Source organism: Delphinapterus leucas, chromosome 14 (genome assembly GCF_059928025.1).
Source record: "Delphinapterus leucas isolate spDelLeu-1000000601 "Yukka" chromosome 14, BTC_Dleu_Yukka2, whole genome shotgun sequence".
Lineage (NCBI taxonomy): Eukaryota > Metazoa > Chordata > Mammalia > Artiodactyla > Monodontidae > Delphinapterus > Delphinapterus leucas.
The window spans coordinates 70,728,203-70,749,485 of NC_143142.1; the positions used below are offsets into that span (position 1 = coordinate 70,728,203).

The 21,283-nt window shown below is 40.5% G+C and overlaps 1 protein-coding gene across 22 annotated transcripts in view; it reads right to left on the reverse strand.

The window, feature by feature from the left end:
• Positions 1-21,283, reverse strand: part of TCF4 (transcription factor 4) — a 359,688-nt gene that overhangs the window by 17,419 nt on the left and 320,986 nt on the right. For 17 of the 22 annotated variants that reach the window (XM_022584419.3, XM_022584426.3, XM_022584420.3 and 14 more), the window contains 4 exons: positions 20,375-20,442; positions 19,181-19,259; positions 16,531-16,607; positions 13,403-13,606 (listed from right to left, as the gene is read on the reverse strand). In XM_022584419.3, the coding sequence (XP_022440127.1) occupies positions 13,403-13,606; positions 16,531-16,607; positions 19,181-19,259; positions 20,375-20,442 (428 nt within the window). The remainder of the gene's footprint in view (positions 1-13,402; positions 13,607-16,530; positions 16,608-19,180; positions 19,260-20,374; positions 20,443-21,283) is intronic. The other 5 variants (XM_022584444.3, XM_022584425.3, XM_022584422.3 and 2 more) reach the window with 1 other exon arrangement.

Genomic DNA, 21,283 nt, shown 5'->3' on the forward strand with positions numbered 1-21,283 from the left:
AGGGAACTCTACTCAATACTCCCTAATGACCTATAATGGGGAAACAATCAGGCCTTTATTTTTTAAATGCTTTTTTTATTATCCAATTAACATCCGCTGATTTTAACATATTCGGAAAGGCAATGGAAGTGTGAAGAAGCTTGCCTGAACTAATAAAACATTTCTTTCCCATCACTTCCAAAATACTCAGCTTGTAAATGCTATATCCTCTGTGCATCACTTGGTCTCTTGGATATCAAGTTTCCAGCATGGCTTTTCATTGTTCTATGGATTAAGTCTAAGATCAATACCTTATGCTTCTGGGTCCTTCACCTGGACACCAGAGGACCATGCCTGTACCCTCCTATTCTTAAATTCCTTCATCTCAATATTCAGTTACCTACTTGCGGCCCTTCATCTGCTGCCTTCACTCCCACATCCCTAAGGCTTGAGCTAAGCCCTTCCTCTTCTGTCCCCCAGGGCTGGTTTCCTCCCCATGACCCCTGAACACTTCTCTTTCATTAGTCCCACAGACCCCCATACTCTCATTCCTCCTAGACTGTATGGGTCTCCAGAACACTCATCATCGTGCTGGATCTGGACAGGGCTCTCCCCTGATGGTTCATTACGGACACCACCCTTAAAACACGCTCCAGGCCACTGTCTAACAGGGCAGGGCATACGCATCAATGATTTTGTTTTGCTGCTATTCACAAAGCCTATACTTGTCTTTTTTTTTTTCTTTTTTTTTTGGCCGTGCCACGTGGCATGCAGGATCTTAGTTCCCTGACCAGGGATCAAACCCGTGTCCCCTGCAGTGGAAGCGCGGAGTCTTAACCACTGGACCACCAGGGAAGTCCCAAGCCTATACTTGTCTTGAAATGTAATTATCCCAAGGGCAAGCACTGGCTCCTTGTACAGGGCTGTAATATCACAAGGTGCAATTAGTTACTTCCTAAACGGTGACACCAATGACATATATCTCGTGAGACTATCTGAAATCTAAAAGCTTTCAGTACTGTCGAATATAGGTTTAGCATGTTTCTATCAAAAAATAAACATTTCATTTATTCAACGAATGCCTATTATATGCAAGCCACTGCAGGAAAAAATAATAAGATAGATGTGTGTATTCCTTTACAACCTCTTACATCTTAAAGACGAATTAATATAATTACTATATAGGGCAAAATAAGATGAACGTCATAAAGGAGTATAAGGTCATGTAGGGTTTTAAAGGATGGGTGAAATCGTATCAGATGGAGAAACCAGAGACTACTTCAAGAAGGTGGCATTTTAGATAGGGTTTGAATGATGGGTAGAATTTTGATATAGATTATCTAAATATATATATATTTTTAAAAACTGATACTTGACATTAATTAACATCTCAACTTTAAATAAAAGTTCCTATTTTTACAACAAGAAGTGCCCATATTTAGATTATACATATACATATATATGAAGCAGCAGCTAAGGACTGCACATCAACGTGTTTTCATACTGTCAGACAACACATTTTGGACAAAAAGCAGACTTTTGTAAAGCCCTTTATAAACCTCAATGGCTTTGTTACAAAGTGAACAACATAGGGCATTTTGGATGCAAATGGTACCTCACTGTATGTGTGTATTATTGGCCCAAATGATTCACTCTTATTTAACTGCAATGAAGTCTTTCATCTCCCAGCTATACAATAATAGTTTCCATATGACCAGTGGCTCTGCTATAAATAAGATCAAAAGCAAAAGAAAGGATTTAATAAAAGAAAATGACATTAAGAGTAGCATTAAATCAGGGGAAAATACCAATATCCAACTCTTTGTTTTTTGTTTTTTGTTTTTTTTTGAGAATAAAGCTCCACAGAGTACGAAGCAGCTTCCCCAGTATGTCATGAAAAGGCATTTACAAGCGGTAGGCATGTGCAAAATCCATTTGCACAGGCCCCAGAGCGGCAAAGATTAAGTTGGGGTATGGGACGGGGAGAACACCCCCCACGTAGAGGCAGGCTGGAGGACAGGTACCAGACCAAACAGCTAGCTTTACAGTGCACAGTTCAAGGGAACGTGTCAGTGGCAGCCGTCCATTCACTTCTCTGTCTTTTTCTGTTCTATTTTATGGAGATGGGCTTTTTGGTAATCCCGAGTTTCTCAGAGAATCATAACATTGCTCAACCCTAGTACATGAGTTCTGAGAAAGGAAGTTTTTTTTGGCTATGCACAGTGACTTGATATGAAGAGCCAACTTCCCAAACAAATTTTCTTCTAGTTCTTTAAAAAAAAAAATTACAATGTTAATCTCTATTCCCGACTGGATAAACAGCTGCTAATAACCCCCAGCTCCCAGGGGAGGAGGTCGTTTCCTTTCATCTTCAGGCTGGTGGATATCTGACATGCACTGGACTTTAGTGATTCCACATGTTTTGTACTTGGCCTTTTTCAAAACTGCCTTGTCCTGGTTCTGCCAATTTGGGTTCCTTTTCTGCCTTTCCCCGAGATTGCCTCCATGAACTTGGAGGACGTACTCAGTTCTGGGACTACTTATTTGAAATCATAGTTCTTTTACTGTGGGTGTATTTAAAGAGGAAATTCAAGCACTTACAATACCTAAAGGAAGTTAAAGCCTTGGACCTTTGTATTTGAAGCCTTGGGGGGGAGACAGCCATTTCAGAGGGAGCAAATTATTCACTCAAGGGCTGGCCATGTTCAAAGATGCTCAATTTCTAATAGCATCACTAATGCGATTAGTTTATCTGTTTGCGTCCTAAATAAAGGAGCCAACTTCAATACTTTTTCCTCTAATAGGAAGTACCCTGCAGAAGATGACAGGGCCAGCCGGGCCCCAGACTCTTTCTCACTTGTCCCTAAGCACCTGCTTTTACTGGTGACCTCAGTTCTACACCTCAAGATTCAGACATTTCGCAAAACAGCTTTTTAAACAAAAACCAGCTGTTTCCCATCTAGACTGCAGGGGGAAAATTTTTGGGCGGCTCACAGAAACATTACCCAGAGACTACCATTCTCCAATAACTTTCACACACTTTCAGCTCCGAACGAGACCCGTCCCTGTGCAGAAGCTGGGGAGCAGGCAAATGTGAAATTAAAATGTGGAAACTCAACACTGTGGTTTTTGACAATACGTCCAATTAACACTGCTTGAAAATGAATGTGGCTATTGTATCAGGACAATGCTTCCTCAAAAGATGTCACTTAACTAATATTGGACAGATCTTTTGGTTAAATTCAATTTTAGAGTTCTAAGTTGACTTATGGACCTAGAGGAAGCTATAATTATGCACAACTGTGAATGTCAACCAATTAGGTAGACTCCCCGCATTTCAGAAATTCGACGTTAACACTTGTGTTTTTTTTTTTAGGTATGCACTCCTAAAGGTGCTTTGCCTAAACCCTCTTCTTATTTCAAATCCATTTTGCACTTCTGTTTTCTAAGCAATGAAGATACTTTTGATTAAAAAAAAAAATTTACAGCCCCAGTAAAAGTTAACAGAACACAACACCTACAGGTTTTGAAAAAAATATAAAATAGCCAAGGTCTAGTCTTGGCTTTTAAACGGTGCCAAGTTGCTCCAGTATTTTCTGTTTTGGTATGAATGACATAACTGAATTACTTCATGAGCTGCTACTTTAATTCCTACGGGTGGAAAATTCCATGAGTTAATTTAATTTGGATGTAAAAAATATACATGAAAATTCACTCTTCCTGTCGACTCTCCTGTGAAGGATGCGAGCCAGTTGTCGGAGCTGCCGTGCTCGGAGGAGGGGCTCCCGGCCCAAGGCAGCCCTGCCTGGCACACCGCATCATCGGGTCATTTCCCTACTTCCACCTGGGCACTTAAGATCCTTGATTTTCTGCGTATTTTTTTGGATCATGTTTATTCTATGGCTCTGTAATGCCTTTTCTAGCCTTGTCTCTATTGAAATCCAGCGCAGACTCTAATATGAGCTCAATGACCTCTCCTCCAGGAAACTTTCCTATCCACCCCGAAGGCTGGCCAATGTTCGTCCTTCTCCGACTCACCTCTCGGGTCACTTAATCATTCCACCCTGCGTGATAGTTAGTTAGGCACATACTTGTGTTATCATCCCCCCAGAGCCAAAGGCCTGTGGGTTCAGAGACTTTCTCTTACACATGTATGTATCCCCCAAGGACCTGAAGCACAGACAATAGAGAACGAGTGAAGAAACATCTGTGTAATTTCTAACCTCTACAATACAGATTTTTCCCTTCAGAAAATCTGTTTTCCTGAGAAAATGAGGGTAATATTACCTTTTAAAAATGTACAGGTCGTGTCTTCTCTAAATTACGGACTGGTTAGCACTGTGTCTTTGTCCCCAACGAAATATAACTGTGCTACTGAAAGCGTCTACCTGCTTTTTCCTGTTATTTAAGAAGAAAGCAAAGTCAAAATGTGTTGAGGTAATAGAGTCTGTTTTAAATGTGTTTTTATATTTTAAAAGCAGAGGAGACAACCGTTGGGTTTTATGTATTTAAGGTTCATGACACCAGGGTGCTAACCACAGGGGAAAGATTAAGGAACTAGGCTTGGCTTGTCCTAGAAGCAAGGAGAAAGGGAGTCCTTTGGGTTTGACGGTCCAGTGCAGACTGACTGTCTCATTTCTAGGTCACAGGGCCTGAATTCAAGTAAAATGGGTATTGGGGGAAGAAAAAGGGGATATACCTAATTTAGACCTAGAGCTGTGGGATCTGGGCACACATCATGCCGAACCACTTGTCTTAAGAGCTTGTTAATGGAGAGTAAATGGTCTCCCTGCTATGGCTGGATTCAAAACCTCTTGACTTTTGTTTAAACGGATGCTGAAACATCAATGTTGACCTCAAGGATTCTAAAACTGTCGTAACTAACCCATGGTCAAGAGAACTTCTCTAAGTCAGACGGAGAAAGACAAATACTGTATGTCTCAGTTATATGCAGAATCTAAAAAAATGAACTCAAAGAAATGAGAGAGTAGAATGGTGGTTGCTGGGGGCTGGGGGAAATGGGGGGATGTTGGTCAAAGGTGAGAAACTTCCACCTATAAGATAGATAAACCCTGGGAATCTAATGTACAGCATGGTGACATTAATTAACAATACTGTATTGTATATTTGAAAGTTCTTGATGGTGGCTCTTAAAAGTTATCACCACCACCAAAAAAAAAAAAAACCCAACTAATTATGTGAGGGGATGGAGGTGTTAACTAACCTTACTGGAGTAAACATTCTGTAAAATATACATGTATCAAATCGTTGCATTGTACACCTTACACTGACATATGTTAGATGTCAATAATATCTCAAAAAAGCAGGCAGACGTTTTTTAAATGAAGGGAATTTCTTCAAGTTATTTTCCCTTTCTGCCTTTTCCGCCCAGGTTTTCTTAAAATAAAGTACAACTTTGATATAGAGAAAACCTTCCAATTGAGGTTGCTAATCGGCTTTCAGAAATGTTTGATAATTGTGGAGAGTAGGAGAGATGGTAGAACACTAGAGATAGGCAAATATCCTCATTAAAGAAAAACAAAACCCAATGTAGAAGCTATAGAAAGATGATGTTGATGACTAAGATCTTGGGTGAAATTCTATAACAGGCTATTTAAAAGACAGTTCCGAAATGCCCTGAAACACAGGCGATGACCTCTCAACTCAGTTTAGTTCCACCAAGAACAAGTCTTTCTGTATAAACCTCGTTCACGGGAATGCTGCACACCTGGCGTTTGGTGACAAATTTGCCAACAACAGAGCTGCAGGATATGTGACTGAATGAGGATTTAAAGGAGACCCTGACACCGGAAACGGTATGAAATTCACTGATACAACAAATAGTGCACCAGGACAGTTGACGGACATGTGGCCGATGGATTTCAGCTGATTTCAAGTTCAGTGTTTGTCAGTAGAACGATGATGTCATCAAATACTGCCAGTAGGATGCTGTTAGGTGGCCTTTAATGAAGACATAATGTATTTAGTGGGTTTTGTGACAGATCCACCCTAGTCTGTGCTAATGATTCCTTGAGCATTGTATTCAGTTTGGGATTCTACACACTAAAAGGTCCTGGGCGAGCAGTGGGGGACTATTCTTTTTAAACTTGGAAGAATGCACTGGAAAGTTATAAAGTCAAAACTTTTTTTTTTTTTTTTAGGATAAATATTTGAAGATCCAGATGTATACCCTAGAGGGAAAAGAAAACAAAAAAACGAGTAGACCGTCTTCAAGTTTCTCAAGTATTTGCTGAGTTGACTTAGGGGTAACTCCAATGGGCAGAAAAATGAAAACTTCACAGGGAAATAAATTTGCGCTGGACCTAAGGAAGAATTTTCTAAAGTCTGATGGAAATGGGATTTATGGTCATTTAGAGTACTTAGCCTTGGAGGAAGGAGGCTAATAGAGGCTTGTTCACTGCTTGGCAGCGAATTTGTAGAGGGATTTGGATGGAGATGCCTTCTAAGGGTCTCTGAGATTATATGCTAATAATTGCTTAGAAATGAAGTAGGTGCTCAAATATACACAGACATTTATGGAATCAGAATCCCTGAAAACCCAAGAGGAACAAGACTGAGGATGACTAAGCCCCTGTGGTTCATACCCTTGTTGAAGATGGCCACGTAGAAACAGAGTTTTCCGACTTCTGTTACTTGCATTACAACATACCAGTAAATGCTACTCAAAGTATCACATCACTGCCCACTACTCTCTCCTGGGGCCAAATTAGATTGGCAGAACTCAATAGCAACAGGGTGCAGAGAGCCAAGGGGCAACTAAAGAGTTTTCTTGGGTTTCATCAGTTAACAGAACACGTGTAATACCAGCCACAGTTTTGAAATTGCTATGGCGTCGGGTTAGAGAGGAAATTTGTTGCGGCAGTGTAATATTTAGTACAAAGAGTGCTGGTCTCGTTGCTGGCTTGTCTGGTTTCTAATCCTAGCTCGGCCATTAACCAGAGAGTATCCATACCTGGGTCACTTCCCCCTTCTGGGCCTCAGTCCTCAGCAGTAAAATAAAAGCAATGGGCTAAATGACTTCTGCGGTGCTTTCAGCATCTAAAATTCAATGGTCCTAATTCCTAAGAACTATAAAAGCAGAACTCACTTGTTTATCCTCTGAAATCCTAAGTGGTAAAAGCTCTCATATATTTAGTGTCACTGAAATAAAAAGGTGCTTCTTCACCTAATGACTGACCTTCTAATGAATTCTTTGTAATCCAAAGTCACACTAAAAATGATACTGAAAAGAGGGAAAGTGGGCCAAGACTGGCTTATACCAGTGGTTTCTAAAACGTGTGCCACATCGTCACCTAGGAGTCTAGTAAGAGGCCTCAGGTGATGCTGTGGAGAACAGGTGTGGGTGGCGTGTTTCACAGGGCTCCTCCACCCCTAGGTCATCTAGGGCAACTAGATCCTTAGGGGACCACTACTCCTCCCAAGTGACAATCTGATCCTTCCCTCCCGGATATCAGAGCTGGGCCCTGCTCTCCTATGAGTCTTACCACACTGCCGCAGCAATTTTTAAAAAAAAATATATACCGTATCCTACGAGACTGTGAACCCCTTGAGAGGAGAAACCACAACTTAGCATAGAGCTCAGCATTTGGTAATGACTTGGTAAATGTTTTCGAAATGAATAGATGGGCTTTAAGCAAAAAGGCTCTGGGAACCACACTAATATTATATATTAATATTAGCTAAAATGATCCCACCATTGCTGACTCTACTGACGAGTAATCAAGAGCAGGAACAGGGCTTCCCTGGTGGCGCAAAAAAAAAAAAAAAAAAAAAAAGCAGGAACAGAATCACATGAAGGTATCGGGTTGGCCAAAAAGTTTGTTCCGGTTTGTGCATGAGACAGTATGGAAAACCCGAATGACGTTTTTGGCCAACCCAATATTTTTACTTTTTTTTTTTTTTTTTTTCTCGGTACGCGGGCCTCTCACTGTTGTGGCCTCTCCCGTTGCAGCGCACAGGCTCCGGACGCGCAGGCTCAGCGGCCATGGCTCACGGGCCCAGCCGCTCCGCGGCACGTGGGATCTTCCCAGACCGGGGCACGAACCCGTGTCCCCTGCATCGGCAGGCGGACTCTCAACCACTGCGCCACCAGGGAAGCCCAAACCAACCCAATATTTTTGATGTGAGTTTCATTCTTGTTCTGTTAAAAGAGGAGTGAGGTCATCTGAAAGACTTTTTTTCAGGGCTCATCTGAATACTGCATGAATAACGGAGAGGCATATTTGGAAAACCACTGTTTCAGTAACTTATCAAAAATGTAATGATTTAGTATCAGAATTGATATCCGAGGGCTTCCCTGGTGGCGCAGTGGTTAAGAATCGCCTGCCAATGCAGGGGACACGGGTTCGAGCCCTGGTCCGGGAAGATCCCACATGCCGCAGAGCAACTAAGCCCGCACACCGCAGCTACAGAGCCTGAGCTCTAGAGCCCCGCGAGCTACAACTACTGAGCCTGCGTGCCACAGTTACTGAAGCCCACGCGCCTAGAGTCTGTGCTCCGCAACAAGAGAAGCCACCACAATGAGAAGCCTGCACACTGCAACGAAGAGTAGCCTAGAGAAAAGCCCATGTGCAGCAACAAAGACCCAATGCAGCCAAAAAAATAAAAATAAAAAAAGAACTGATATCCGAGGCACAGAGGGGAATGATACCTGGGTAAGAGTTTCTAAGCAGGTGAGTAATAAACCCAGCTATTTCTTTCTTTATTTTTTTTTTTTGCGGTACGTGGGCCTCTCACTGTTGTGGCCTCTCCCGTTGCGGAGCACAGGCTCCGGACGCGCAGGCTCAGTGGCCATGGCTCATGGGCCCAGCCGCTCCGCGGCGTGTGGGATCTTCCCGGACCGGGGCACGAACCCGCATCCCCTGCATCGGCAGGAGGACTCTCAACCACTGCGCCACCAGGGAAGCCCCCAGCTATTTCTTTAATCTCCCACATTCCGAAATTTCTGCTTGGATTCCATTAGAAAACTGGGAGGCTAAGGTAAGAAAAACAACTTAATGTTTTAAAATTAACTACTCCAACCACCTAGCAAGGAGCACTCACCACACCTCTTGCCACTTAGCACAGACATGTTGATTTAAGAATAAGTGTTTAGACAAGGTGGGATTTAATCCAGCATACTACCATACTGGAGGAAAGTTCTTTACCTTTCCATGTGGGTAGGGAGCTGCTTTGGGAAACTGGCCATAAGACACCTAGAAACTTCTCTCTTGTCGACCAACATTTGTTAAGATTTGAAAATCATGAGTTCTAACCACCTGAAATTAGCTCTTAAAAGGTATAACTATAGATCCTGTCTGAGGAGTGCTCATGATGGTAAGACAGAGCATGGAATTTACAGTCAAAGTCCCCTGAGTTTAAATCTAGCTTCCGGACTTGATATTGACCACTCAAACCTTCTAAGGCTCATCTGACCAACACCTAAAATGGAAAGCATTACCATCCTCACTGGGCTCTTGTGAAGATGGCCTGAGATAAGGTATATGGAGCTCCTAGCTGAAGGGCTGGCCACTTGTCAGGCACTCAGAAAATATTGAGTTTCCTTTCTTCCCTTTTGACTGACGATTTATCTACTGGGAGGGAAACAAAATGTAACACATGGTACTCAAGGAATTGACAATCTAGTTGGTAAGGCAAAAGTCAGACCTACCAAAAAAATAAAAAAAAAAAAAAAAAAAAAAAAGTCAGACCTACCAAAGATATATAGCTTTGCCTAAGTGGGTAAAATAAATATCTAGCCAAAGGTATGATTCATAGCGCTGTGAGAGTAGAAAAGAAAAAGACTCTCACAGGTGGAGGTGGCAAGGAAAGGTTCCCTGGAAGAGACAGAATTTGAGTGAGAGTTTTGAGAATGGGTGGGAATGAGATGGGCTAAGAGCAGTGGATAGAATAGGACAAGCCAGATAGACGCAAAAGACGTACCTAGTGAGAATGCACAGCGCAAATGCTGGTAATATGCAGAGGTTGGTCTTGCTGGCAAAGTTTCTGCATTGGAAGAGCTAAGCACAAGGCTTTTGGTAGACAGTGATGGGCTTAATAAGCTAGGCTAAGAAATATGTCTTTATCTTGTAGATAATGGAAAGCCGGTGAAGGTTTCTGAGCAGGAAAGAGCATGGACAAATAGTATCATCTAGAAAGCCCACAAGAATCAACATTCGCTCGAGTGCTATGAGCCATGCTGCTGTGAAAAAAAAAAAAAAAATCCCTTTCATTATACTAATACTTAGTCATTTACTGAAGACCTACTTCAGAACTCCAAGGAAAACATTTTATGAATCAAAAGCTAAGTACAATATGTTAGCAATTAAATGAGATAACATAACGGCCCAGGCAGAACCACGGTTCTCCCCACCACGATTGCAAGCTGCTGCAGAAAGAAATGCTTCTATCATCTTCCAAGTGATCAAGCCATTTCGTTTTGATTTTGGAAGGCAGGGAGAGAGGAAACAAGGAGAGACGGAGGTCAAGAGAATTCAAAGCTATCTGTTCTTTAATCAGAAGGAATTATTAAGGAGAGTTATAAAGGAGATTGGCTCAAAACAAAACCAGCCCTGGGATGGGTGTTAAGTTACTGCAACTCGCTTACACTCCAGAACAACAACTGAAGGTGTGTAGCTGGGAATGAAACTCCCACCAGCGCTGGTCCGACGTTTCCAGTGTGTACCTCCCACTGCTACTTTATTTACTGCAGCTGGCCAACGTTTTATGGCCTGTTTCATGTATTAAAATTCAAATGTGGAAAACATTACCAGTATCCTCCTTGAATTTTTTTTGTTGTTGCTGGGGGGAGGAAGGGGGGTGGGTTTTTCCCTTCCCCTTCAGCTTCCTTTTTATTGTGGAATGTATCAAATGGTCAAAGGCTAACTTCAGACTGACTAAATTCAAAAACTATTTCCTTTGTTCTGATGTTTTTGTTTGAAAAGTCATACCAGTTTGCGCAAGGCAAGAAATGAGGATCCGATCTCTTGTGCACACGTTGGGGTTTTGGGCCGAGGAGCTCAGATGCGCTGGGCGCCCTGAATGTTTTTGAGAAAAAAGGAGAAAGACTGCTAGGCCTCCGTCGGCTTCAAAGGGCAGCAGGTTGTCCTGCCATGGCTTTGGAGTTACTCTATGATCTGGTTGGCTCGGCCGTCACCCTTGACTGAATTAGAAATGTCTTCAGGAGAGTGAGTGAGCACTTTTCCTCTTCAGCAAAACTAGCAGTTTTACTGCTTCGGCATCGTTTCTTCCAAAATAATTAAAGACGTTGCTGTGTAATATGGGCCGATGATTTCCCCTTTTCTATTGCTCTGTTCATTCTCTCCCCTCCCCCTCCACCTGGGTCAGTCCCACTTCCCATCTCCAAAGATGAGTCTAGTCTCTTCCTCCTATCCCACCTCTGAATCAAACTCAAAGAGGAGGCAAGTCAAAGGTCAAATAAAAGGTTCCAGAAAACATCTCTGTATAGTTTATTATTTTAAAGAACCACTTAACCTACATCTGGTATTTAAGAGCAAACTTTACATATTTATGGAAAAATAAAAACCTGTCTCTGAAGCAACGTCCTGGGTGCACGTTGCATCCGTTTAACATATGCAAAACGAACACAGCTACAGAAATTAAAGTATTTTTCTCTTGATTGAGAGCAGATATACAGAAATGGTTGTAAGTCACAGATCTGGCTTTTAATAAAGCCAGATTCCTTAATTAAAAGCAGTATTGTTTAAACATTGTAGTTTAAAAAAAAAGCTGTACAAACTAAAATCTCATATTATATGCATCCCAAGTGTATTTAGCACATTACCTGAGGCCAAGCTAAATTAAAATCTAGATTTTCCTTTTGTAAACTCTTAGCAACTGCCATGAATAGACAAACACTTTTTACTCAATGAGGAATTTTTAGGGTAGAGTCTACGAAAAGCGAAAAAAGAAAAAAAAAAAGATTTAGCTTTGGCATTCAAAAATACCTTTCCACGTTTTAGAAGTGAGTTCACTGCTTCTATTTATAAACCAGTATTTTTGGTTTCAAATTGGTTGCAGGTTTCCATAACATACCGCTCAGGATGGGACTCTTAATCTTTTATTAAGAGAAATGCAAAGGAGGGCAGAAGAATACTTCTGAACGAGAAAAGAACTTAAAGAGCCTCAGGATAATCTGTACTTCTTTTGCATTCTCCTTTTGGAATCATCTTTAAGTAAGAGATGCTCTAGTGATAATGGAAAATAGACCTTCATACACGCAACTTTCTGAGAGCCTGTAAGGCACAAAACAGGACACTAAGGTGTTCTCTGGTCAGGAGTTTGTAAAGAGCAGAATTACACAGAATCACTAGTAATATGAAATTCCCCACCCATATGGTCACTTCATTAACTGTCATCACTTAACATTTTGTTAGGGAGATTTGCTGAATCTTTGTAATCATCCAAGAAAGAATGCACTCCCAAGTCCTTTCCAAAAGTAAGTGGCAAAATTGAAATTTCAATTGTAATATGGACAAATCTGCTTAATTATTATTCAAATAAACACATTCGTAAATAGGTAGTGGTAAAACTACGATATAGTGAAATTACGTGGTGCCACATCACCTGTTTAGACAGACGCACCATATATTTCTGCCTCCCACAGCGTACTCAGAAGCTAAAGACACTGATTTGGCTTTCATTTAATAATAACTTAAAAAATCCAACCTATTCACATGTGAAATGCCAGCAACGTCACATGAACATTGGGATCTTTAGCTGAAGTCCCCAAACTGAAGATCTGAACACACCAGCAATGACCCAGCAATGATCTCCTAGGCTTATACTTAAGTGAAATGAAAACCTATGTCCACACAAAAACTAGTACATGAATGCTCACAGGAGCATTATTCCTAAGAGCCAAAGACTGGAAGTAACCCAAATATCCATCACCTGATGAATGGATACTTAACGTATAGCTATACAATGGAATCTTTTGGGGAATAAAAATGAATGATGCTCTGATAAATGATAAAACATACATAAACCCTGAAAACATTATGCTAAGTGAAATAAGTCAGTCAGAAAAGACCACCACATACTGTGGGATTCCATTTATAGGAAATATCTAGACTAGACAAATCTACAGAGACAGAAAGTAGGTTAGTAGTTGCCAGGGGCTAGGGGGAGGGAAGGATGGAGAGTGACTGCTAAAGGGCATGTGGATTTCTTTTCTTTTTGTAGGGGTCAAAGATGTTCTAAAATTAGACTCTGGTGCTGATGGCATAACCCTGAGAATATATGTAGAACACAGTACATTGTAAAAGTGAAAGGGGTGAATTGTAGGTTAAATAAATTACATCTCAATAAAGCTGTTTACAAAAGAAAAAACTGCAGCAGTAGTATTTGTACTAGAAATTCTAATTCTATAAGATAACTAGAGTCCCTAAATTTAGTCACTTACCATGAGTGAATGTCTGTTGGCAGAAAGAAGACCGGTTCCATACCCTGAGGCCAGACCACCCATTGCTCCATTATGAGCCGGTCCAATGATTCCGTGCATGTCCCCATGACCACCAGGCATGGCTGTGGACGGGCCCACGGCATGATTCCGGAGAACATGAATAGCATCGTCCAGTCTTTCTAAACGATCTTCAATTCGGCTTTGCTGTTGGTTAATAAATGATGTGAAATTTGATTTAGTTCGAAATTCGTGTGTAGGTTATACAAATAAAACCTGAGTTGACACGAATCACACTTTGGGTCTCTGAATATATGTTTCCAGTAAAGTTTATTTCCTTAAAATTATAATAAAAATAAATAGTGACCTTCCTAGAAAACTGGTGAAAATTGTTAATGCTATAATTATAGTGTAATTTTTTGTGAACAAATTCAGTAATTCTTCCAGGACATTGTTAGTACACATGCTACATTATATTGCATAACTTCGAAAGAGAATTTAGATTTACTTCAGAAGAAACATTTATTGAATTTAAGGAACGTTCTGGCAGGCATTTGTTAAAGATTTCAAAAAGTTAACAATGGAAAGGTGACCCATTTATAGTTTCCCAATTAAATTATCTTCTTAAGGACATATCTCCTGGGTTTCCTCTGTGCCATATGATATAGTGTTATGTATCAAGTCAGGGACAGGTAAATGCGTACAGACTGTAATTTCTTATCGAGTACTAACAATTTTTACTGTGTTTCTTGCTTTCTAGCTACCATCACCAGCTTGTGTGTGTGTGTGTGTGTGTGTGTGTGTGTGTGTGTGTGTGTAAAGGGAACAGGAGCCTCAAAACGGTTAAAGAAAAACATCGCAAAAATTCTGTCAACCAAAGTGGTAGGAGATTTCAAGACTGAAGAATCATAAAGACTTGAATGAATTGTTCACCGGGGGCTTGGGGGCTTCTAATTGATTTCAAAGCCCTTACTATAGTAGAGAATTCACTACCTTATAAAATGAAAAACCAGCTGATCTTTTTTTCACCCCAGCCATTAGGATTCTAGTTTTCCACAACTGGATACAGCCTATATGGATAGTTTTTGGTGAAGAAGTTGGACACGGAGATGTGTATTCATTTTTTTCAGTGTGATCAATAATGATATCAAACAAACATCTCCAGGGTGCACTTTAAAATATACCGTCTCACTGGATCCTCACTCTACATGTGTAAGCAAGCAGCGAAGACATTATTATCCCTTCCTTATAGACGTGCAAATGAGGCTCAAAGAAATTAAGTGAATTAATTATTCAATGTCACACTGCCAGGAAATGGTAAAGTCAGGGTTACAATCTAAGTCTTCAAATCTAGTGCCTCTTTGTACCGGATCATGCTACAATCCACTTTGATTTCCAATGGGCTGTGCAAACAGATACACCAGCTCTCTCCTGCATGAGAAAAACAATTTCTAATTATTCCCTACTAACAGAAAGAACGTGTGTCTAATACAGTCAGTGTAGGGTACAGAGCCTTCTGATTTGGTGGGCTTTGGTGTTAAGGGGCCTCCTTTAAACTCCTAGCTCTGCTGCTTATATGACCTTGGAAAAGTGACTAAACTTCTTTGAGTCTATACTTCTTAATTTATAAAAATAGGAATGATGATATACACTTCCAAGTGTAAGTGTGAGCACAAAAAGAAATAACACACGTGCTTATCATCCTTTCTGGCTCACAGCTTCTGGGTGGAGAGCAGTTTCTGCTTGGGAATCCCCTCTTGAGTGTTCAGAATTCAAAGAGGATTAAAGCTGCCGTTCACAACTATAAACCTAGTCTTTACAGCTCTAGAGTTGGAAAAAAACCAGTTTTGATCGATGGGTCCCAGAGACTGACTAATGGAAGGAAACACTTAAAAGAACGATGGCTTATTTGGATGTGGGCTGTAGATTCATGGGGCTTATGTAGGCAGTGCTTACTTACACTGTCTCAATCTGTGGACACCTTATTGGCTAAAATGTGGAGGTGGCCGATTTACACACGACAGCATGGAAAAGCACAGTGAAGGGGAAATCCACCTTTGTATCTGCATTTTTAGATTTTCCTTAATTTAAGTTGTTAGCCAAAAGGAAGAAAGGAAACCCTGAACGGCTGACAAGACAACATAAAGATAGACAGATAGATAGATAGATAGATAGATAGATACATTGATCTATGCCTACTTCCATGTTCCATCTCAAAATATGCAGAGAAAAAGGGAAACTCAACCTTGAAGGACAGCTCCTTGCTGCTACCCCTCCCCATCTGACTCATTTACAGACCAGACAGTGCATAGAGCAGTGTTGCTTCATGCGTGTTTCCAGCCCCTTCCACGTAAGCTGAGTGTCAAACACTGAATCATCATGTGATAATATTAATTACACCAAGGGAAAATTTTCAGCTATTCCCTACAAGAGAGATTTAATGAAATTACTAGATTTCCACGAGAATCAAAGTGAATGAGGAAATAAGCAGTAGGCTTCTTATTCAGAGGTCAAGAAGAACACGCCTATAAACCTGTTATTCTGGAAAGCAAAGCACAGAGATGTAGACTCTCCAAGTGTTCCGGCTCCACAGCATAGTTGGAACTCCAGCACTCTCATGTCAGGAGAGGCATCTAATCATTGATGCACATCTTCCTCTCACAAGGGGAGGAGGCCATGATCCTTCCAAGATTCTTAATCTCTTACCTGGTTCTAGATATTTAGAGCCCTGAGGCTTCCACTGTAGTAGTATCTGGGTTACAATCTATAAACAGGAACAAGCACCATCTAATAACTCTGGCTCTAACCAAACGCGCGGGCTTACTTGACGTGAAAATAAGAACCTTGGAGAGTGAACTCGATGGTAAAAGAGACACATGGCCTGAGAATGGCCAGAGTGGGGACTTCCCTGGTGGTCCAGTGGTTAAGACTTCACCTTCCAATGAAGGGGGTGTGGGTTCGATCTCTGGCCGGGGAGCTAAGATCCCACATGCCTTGTGGCCAAAAAACCAAAACGTAAAACAGAAGCAATATTGTAACAAATTCAATGAAGACTTTAAAAATGGTCCACATCAAAAAAAATCTTAAAAAAAAAAGAAAGGCCAGAGTGAAGATGTGCAGATGAAACTTACCAAAGAGTGTAAGGGTCCTTCATAATTAGGAGATGATGAAGCCTGTCCTCCATTTCTAGACCAAACAGCTGTGCCTGCTGATATGAAAATGGGAATTACAATGAGATCCGTATAATCTTAAAAATAATCTTACCAACATTTTAAACAGTTCTTATAAAAATTAGCAATGTTGATTTCTACTTGGACAACAGGGAAATACACGTAAACTTCCCATACAAGAATTTGGGGGCAAGGAAAACATTTTAAATGTAAAACATGTAGACTGTACATGGACTCAGAATCCTCTCAGGCTTCCTCCTAAAAGGGAACACTTAAATGATTCTGAATTTTAGCTAGAGAAATGTCCCTTTGATAGAAAACTATCATACACAGTCAAGGTACTTTTAAGAGTGCAAAGAGGGGCTTTCATTACACCCTCATGCAAAGCCAGTTTGTTAAACCAAAATTCTCTCACCAATGAAAAGCAGCTCTGCTACTTGTTTTTTAAATGATCTTTAAGAAAGGATAAGCCTTCAGAAACTTTTCAAGGAAATAAGATTAGCTGGCAGCGATCCACTAAACCAGGACTTTAAACACTCAATATAACAACATTAAATAATTTCTTCCCAAGAAAACACGTTTTTAATGATTCACTTATACTTAAAGAAAGATTCCTGCTATAATAAATATAACACGTCTAACCTACCACTTTCAAAATAAAAACCACTTTTAAATTTAAAATAATACACACTCCATGTAGAAAACTTAGAAAATAAAAAAATTCAAGAAAGGGGAAAAAAATCTATGATCTCACTGAAATCTCATGCTCCGACACTGTTAGCACTTTAAAAATCCATTCTTCCTGCCATTTCTGGGTGTGCATGTGTGTGTATTTTTATGCTAAATAAAAATAGAATATTTCGTTCAATTACTTTTAGTGACAGAATCTGGACAGAGCCATTGGTGTGAAAATAGCAGTCTATCCCCATATTTATATCTTCATAAAGTTCTTTCTTCCTAACATGTGCTCTTCCAGGATGGATTACCAGCACCCCAAAAGTGGCCTTGTTTCAGTGTCTTCCACATAAAGCATGCTCCTCAGTTTGGGGGATTTGTGGCATCTTCTGGAATGATTTGTTCACCGTAACTTTCCCCTCCCATCCTTAAGCTGGAAGTGGAGTGACAGAGTGGTGAGCCCTGGATTCCAGCCTGAGCTCTGATATTGCTACTGATGGATCCTCAGCAAATCCCATACTCTTTCTGGGCCTTCGTATGTCCATCTGTAAATCAGAGCATTCAACTCAAACAGCTGTTCTCAAACTTTATTAGCTTCTAGAATATTCTTTTTTCCAAATTATAAAATGGATGAAATCAGAGCTGCTTTGTTTGAAATGGGGAACTTGGGAGTTCTCCCTGTCCAGACTCCCTCATCCCTGGCCTCACTGGGCTCCGTGTTGTCTCAAGCCTTCTCTGGCTCTGGACATTGACACCTGTGATCATTTTCCAGAGCCTAACAATATGGTACTGAGCCGGAAGTGTACAACAATTCTGAACTTGACTTTTCTGTCATGGGGAGTATTTCCTTGCTGCTCCATTATCTTCTATGTCATCTCTGGCTCTTCCCGGTTTCAACATTATCTCTCTGGAGATATGAACTAAAAGGTCCAAGCTATTTCCCTCTCTATTCTGTGACCCCCTGGTGTCAATGGAGGCTTGGAAAAGGCTGATATGAAGTCTCACCTAAGCCACTCTGAAAGCTTTGTGGCCATCTGAAACCTCCCACTCTTTACCAGGCAACCCACGTTATGAGGGGCCATGTGAGTGCTGCATGCAGGGAATAATACAGAGATGGAGGTGGCGGCATTCAGGCAAGTGACTCCAGTCTAAATTACAGTAAGGTCAGGTTTCAATCAGGTACAGATGTGATTTCGTTTTTTTTGTTTGTTTGTTTGTTTGTTTGTTTTTAAGAAGCCACCTGTCCTCTTTCCAAAGAGAAGAGACATGTACCAGACAAGGCCTTTCTGGAAGCATTTATACTGGAAAGGCAATGCGCCTTTAAAATGGAGCTCCGAAAAGTGCAATGCTTTACTAACACAATTTAACAACTTATAATGTTATTATTTGAAGCCACAGGTCATGTTAAATTTGTTCTATTAAATGGCAAAACATCCCCTTTTACTCCACAGCTACATCACAATTTATTTACACAATTATAGTTTTCTTCAACCATTCCAGTAACAAGGACTTTAAAGAGGGGATCTGAAAAGTCTAAAATTTCTGTGGGAAATGATCCTTTTGAACAGTCTATATTTGATGACTACATAATCTATATTCCTATTCATGACGATGTGAACTGGGTTTTCTCATTGAGATGTTTTCTTGGAGTATATTATTCTGTGCAGTATCTTCTACAGAGCCAAGAAAAGTTTAAGAAGGAAGTTTCCCACATGCCTGTATTTCTAAAAACATGTAATTTTAAAGAAAAGTTTTGGATGTAAATGACTTCACCATCGTAGGGCAGTCTGTCTCTCCCACCTCTTCCTATTTGTCCAGAAATGCTCTGTTTTGAGCTTTTGGAGGGAGTGAGTTTCCACCTAGTAGCACAGGAAGTGTAAGGGGGAAACCATGCCATAAACTGACACTCGGATGCAGTGGATTTATGGTACTGTACCTGACAGAGACGGGGGAGAGCCAACAGGAGTTGAAGGGTTTGATGAAAAGCTGTTGTTAGTGTGATCTGGAGAATAGATCTTAAAACAGTGGGGAGAAAAAAAATAAACAAACCCTCATTCATTGGGAATAAATATTCAACAATTTTAAACTACAAAGTGTCAATGCAATTCATTTACAAATTCCAAGGTACACAATACATTCAACGATCAATTGTAGTACCAATATTCTAAAATGAAAAACTTAATTGATTTTTCAATAGAAGAGCTATTGAGGTGGTATAAGATAGTGGGAAAAGAACCAGACTGGGGTCAGCCGACTTTAGTTCTTGTCCATTTCCTCCCATGTCCTCCCATGGCTGTGTGGCCATCAACCTACACAGATACTCCAAACCTCCCTTTCCCTCCTCCATACAACAGGAGGTTGGACAGCATCATCTCTAAGATTTTTGTCCAACCCCTTCTGCATTATGTTTAAGGCATGTGATTCCAAGGCATAAGAATGCTCAGACTGAAGAAAAACTTTTCCTTAGGTCACAATGCTAATATAAGTCAAACTCATCTCTGCCCCCATTGGTAAGGAAAAACCAACTGAAGAGACAAAACGTCAGAGCAAGTCTCCACTTACATTTACAAATGATCACATTCAGCTTTTGAAGACCGTACCAGGTACACTCCTTCAGACAAGGAAGGGTGCCATCTGTCACTAGTGAACATGCAAGGAATGCTGGATTCTAGCCTCTAGGCAGTGGGCGGGCAAAGCGGAGAAGCTGAGTGCCAATTATGTGACAATTTCTCCCGGGTCTCAGTTATGGTCATTTTTCTGAAATGCCTTTTGCAAAGTGTTTTGGAATTACCCCTTGGCAAAGTCAGTCAATCAGCGAGTACCCAAACGACTTCAGAAGAAAATAAGACATCAAGATAGAAAATCTATCCTCTTAAAGGCCCTGAGAATATCCACCAATCCACGATTGAGTACCGGGAAGCAGAGGAGGCAAGAGGGAAGACCAGCCATCCGCTGGAATCTTCAGAGTTCTCTCCTCAAGTTTTCCAATGATCATTATGCAAGGAAGCTAGCCTTTCCAAAAATCAAAGCTATTTGCCATCCATTTTCTAAAATTCTAAATGTCCACTTCTGATTCAAGTTCACCCTTCTGCCATGGTACATATGAAGTCCAAAGTCAATATTTCCTCACCGAAGCAAGTGCTTTCCCCAGAGCATCTCCAGTCTGGGAGCTGCCTGCTGCTCCGCTTCCTCTATTTGCTGCAAAAACAAAAGGCAGAATATGAAAAACCAGGCAGTGAGACGCCAAATGATTTTCTATTCCTGGTCCATTTACTCACAATTTAATTGCATTTTTAATGCTAATTACAACACATTAATCTTTAATTAGCATTAATTTGTTTGCTGAGGTAGATGTCAAATATATTCATGTTACATTTTTTTACAGATAAAATACAAACCTGACACCCTGGTTTAAAGATAAAGTGTTTTAGTTGCTATTACATTCCCCCTGGTTGTATATGAGTGGTTGGTGGTGAACAGTAGCAGGTGAGCATATGATGGTCATTGCTAAAAAGTGTGCCGTACTTTCAGGTCCCTGAAATCCTCAGAATTTGCCTTTTCTTTATATTTTATATAGTAAACTAAATTATCTTCAGGAATGATTTACATCTGCTTTCAAATTTAAAAAAACCTTTTTTTTTTTTTACTATACAGCAAAATGAGATACTCCTCTCAGAGTTCCACAATAAACAAAATAAAACAAAAAAATGTATAACAGGCCTGCCTTCCTAGGAGGGAAAATATTTTTAATATTTTAAGTAACATATATTCTCCACATATTTTAAGTCTGTGTTCACATTTAAAGAATTTGAACCCTTAGCTACTAAAAGTCAATGCTGTCTCAAATTCTGGAGATAAAGTCAGTCCACATGATGATGAAGCAATCTCTATTATCTTAAACACTGGTGTTTCTACCTACAAAATAGATGAACAAAGAGTACAGTCAGCCTTCTGTATCCACAGATTCAGCATCCAAGGATTTAACTAACCTCGGATCAAAAATCTTCAGAAAAAAAAAAAAATTCCATACAGTTCCAAA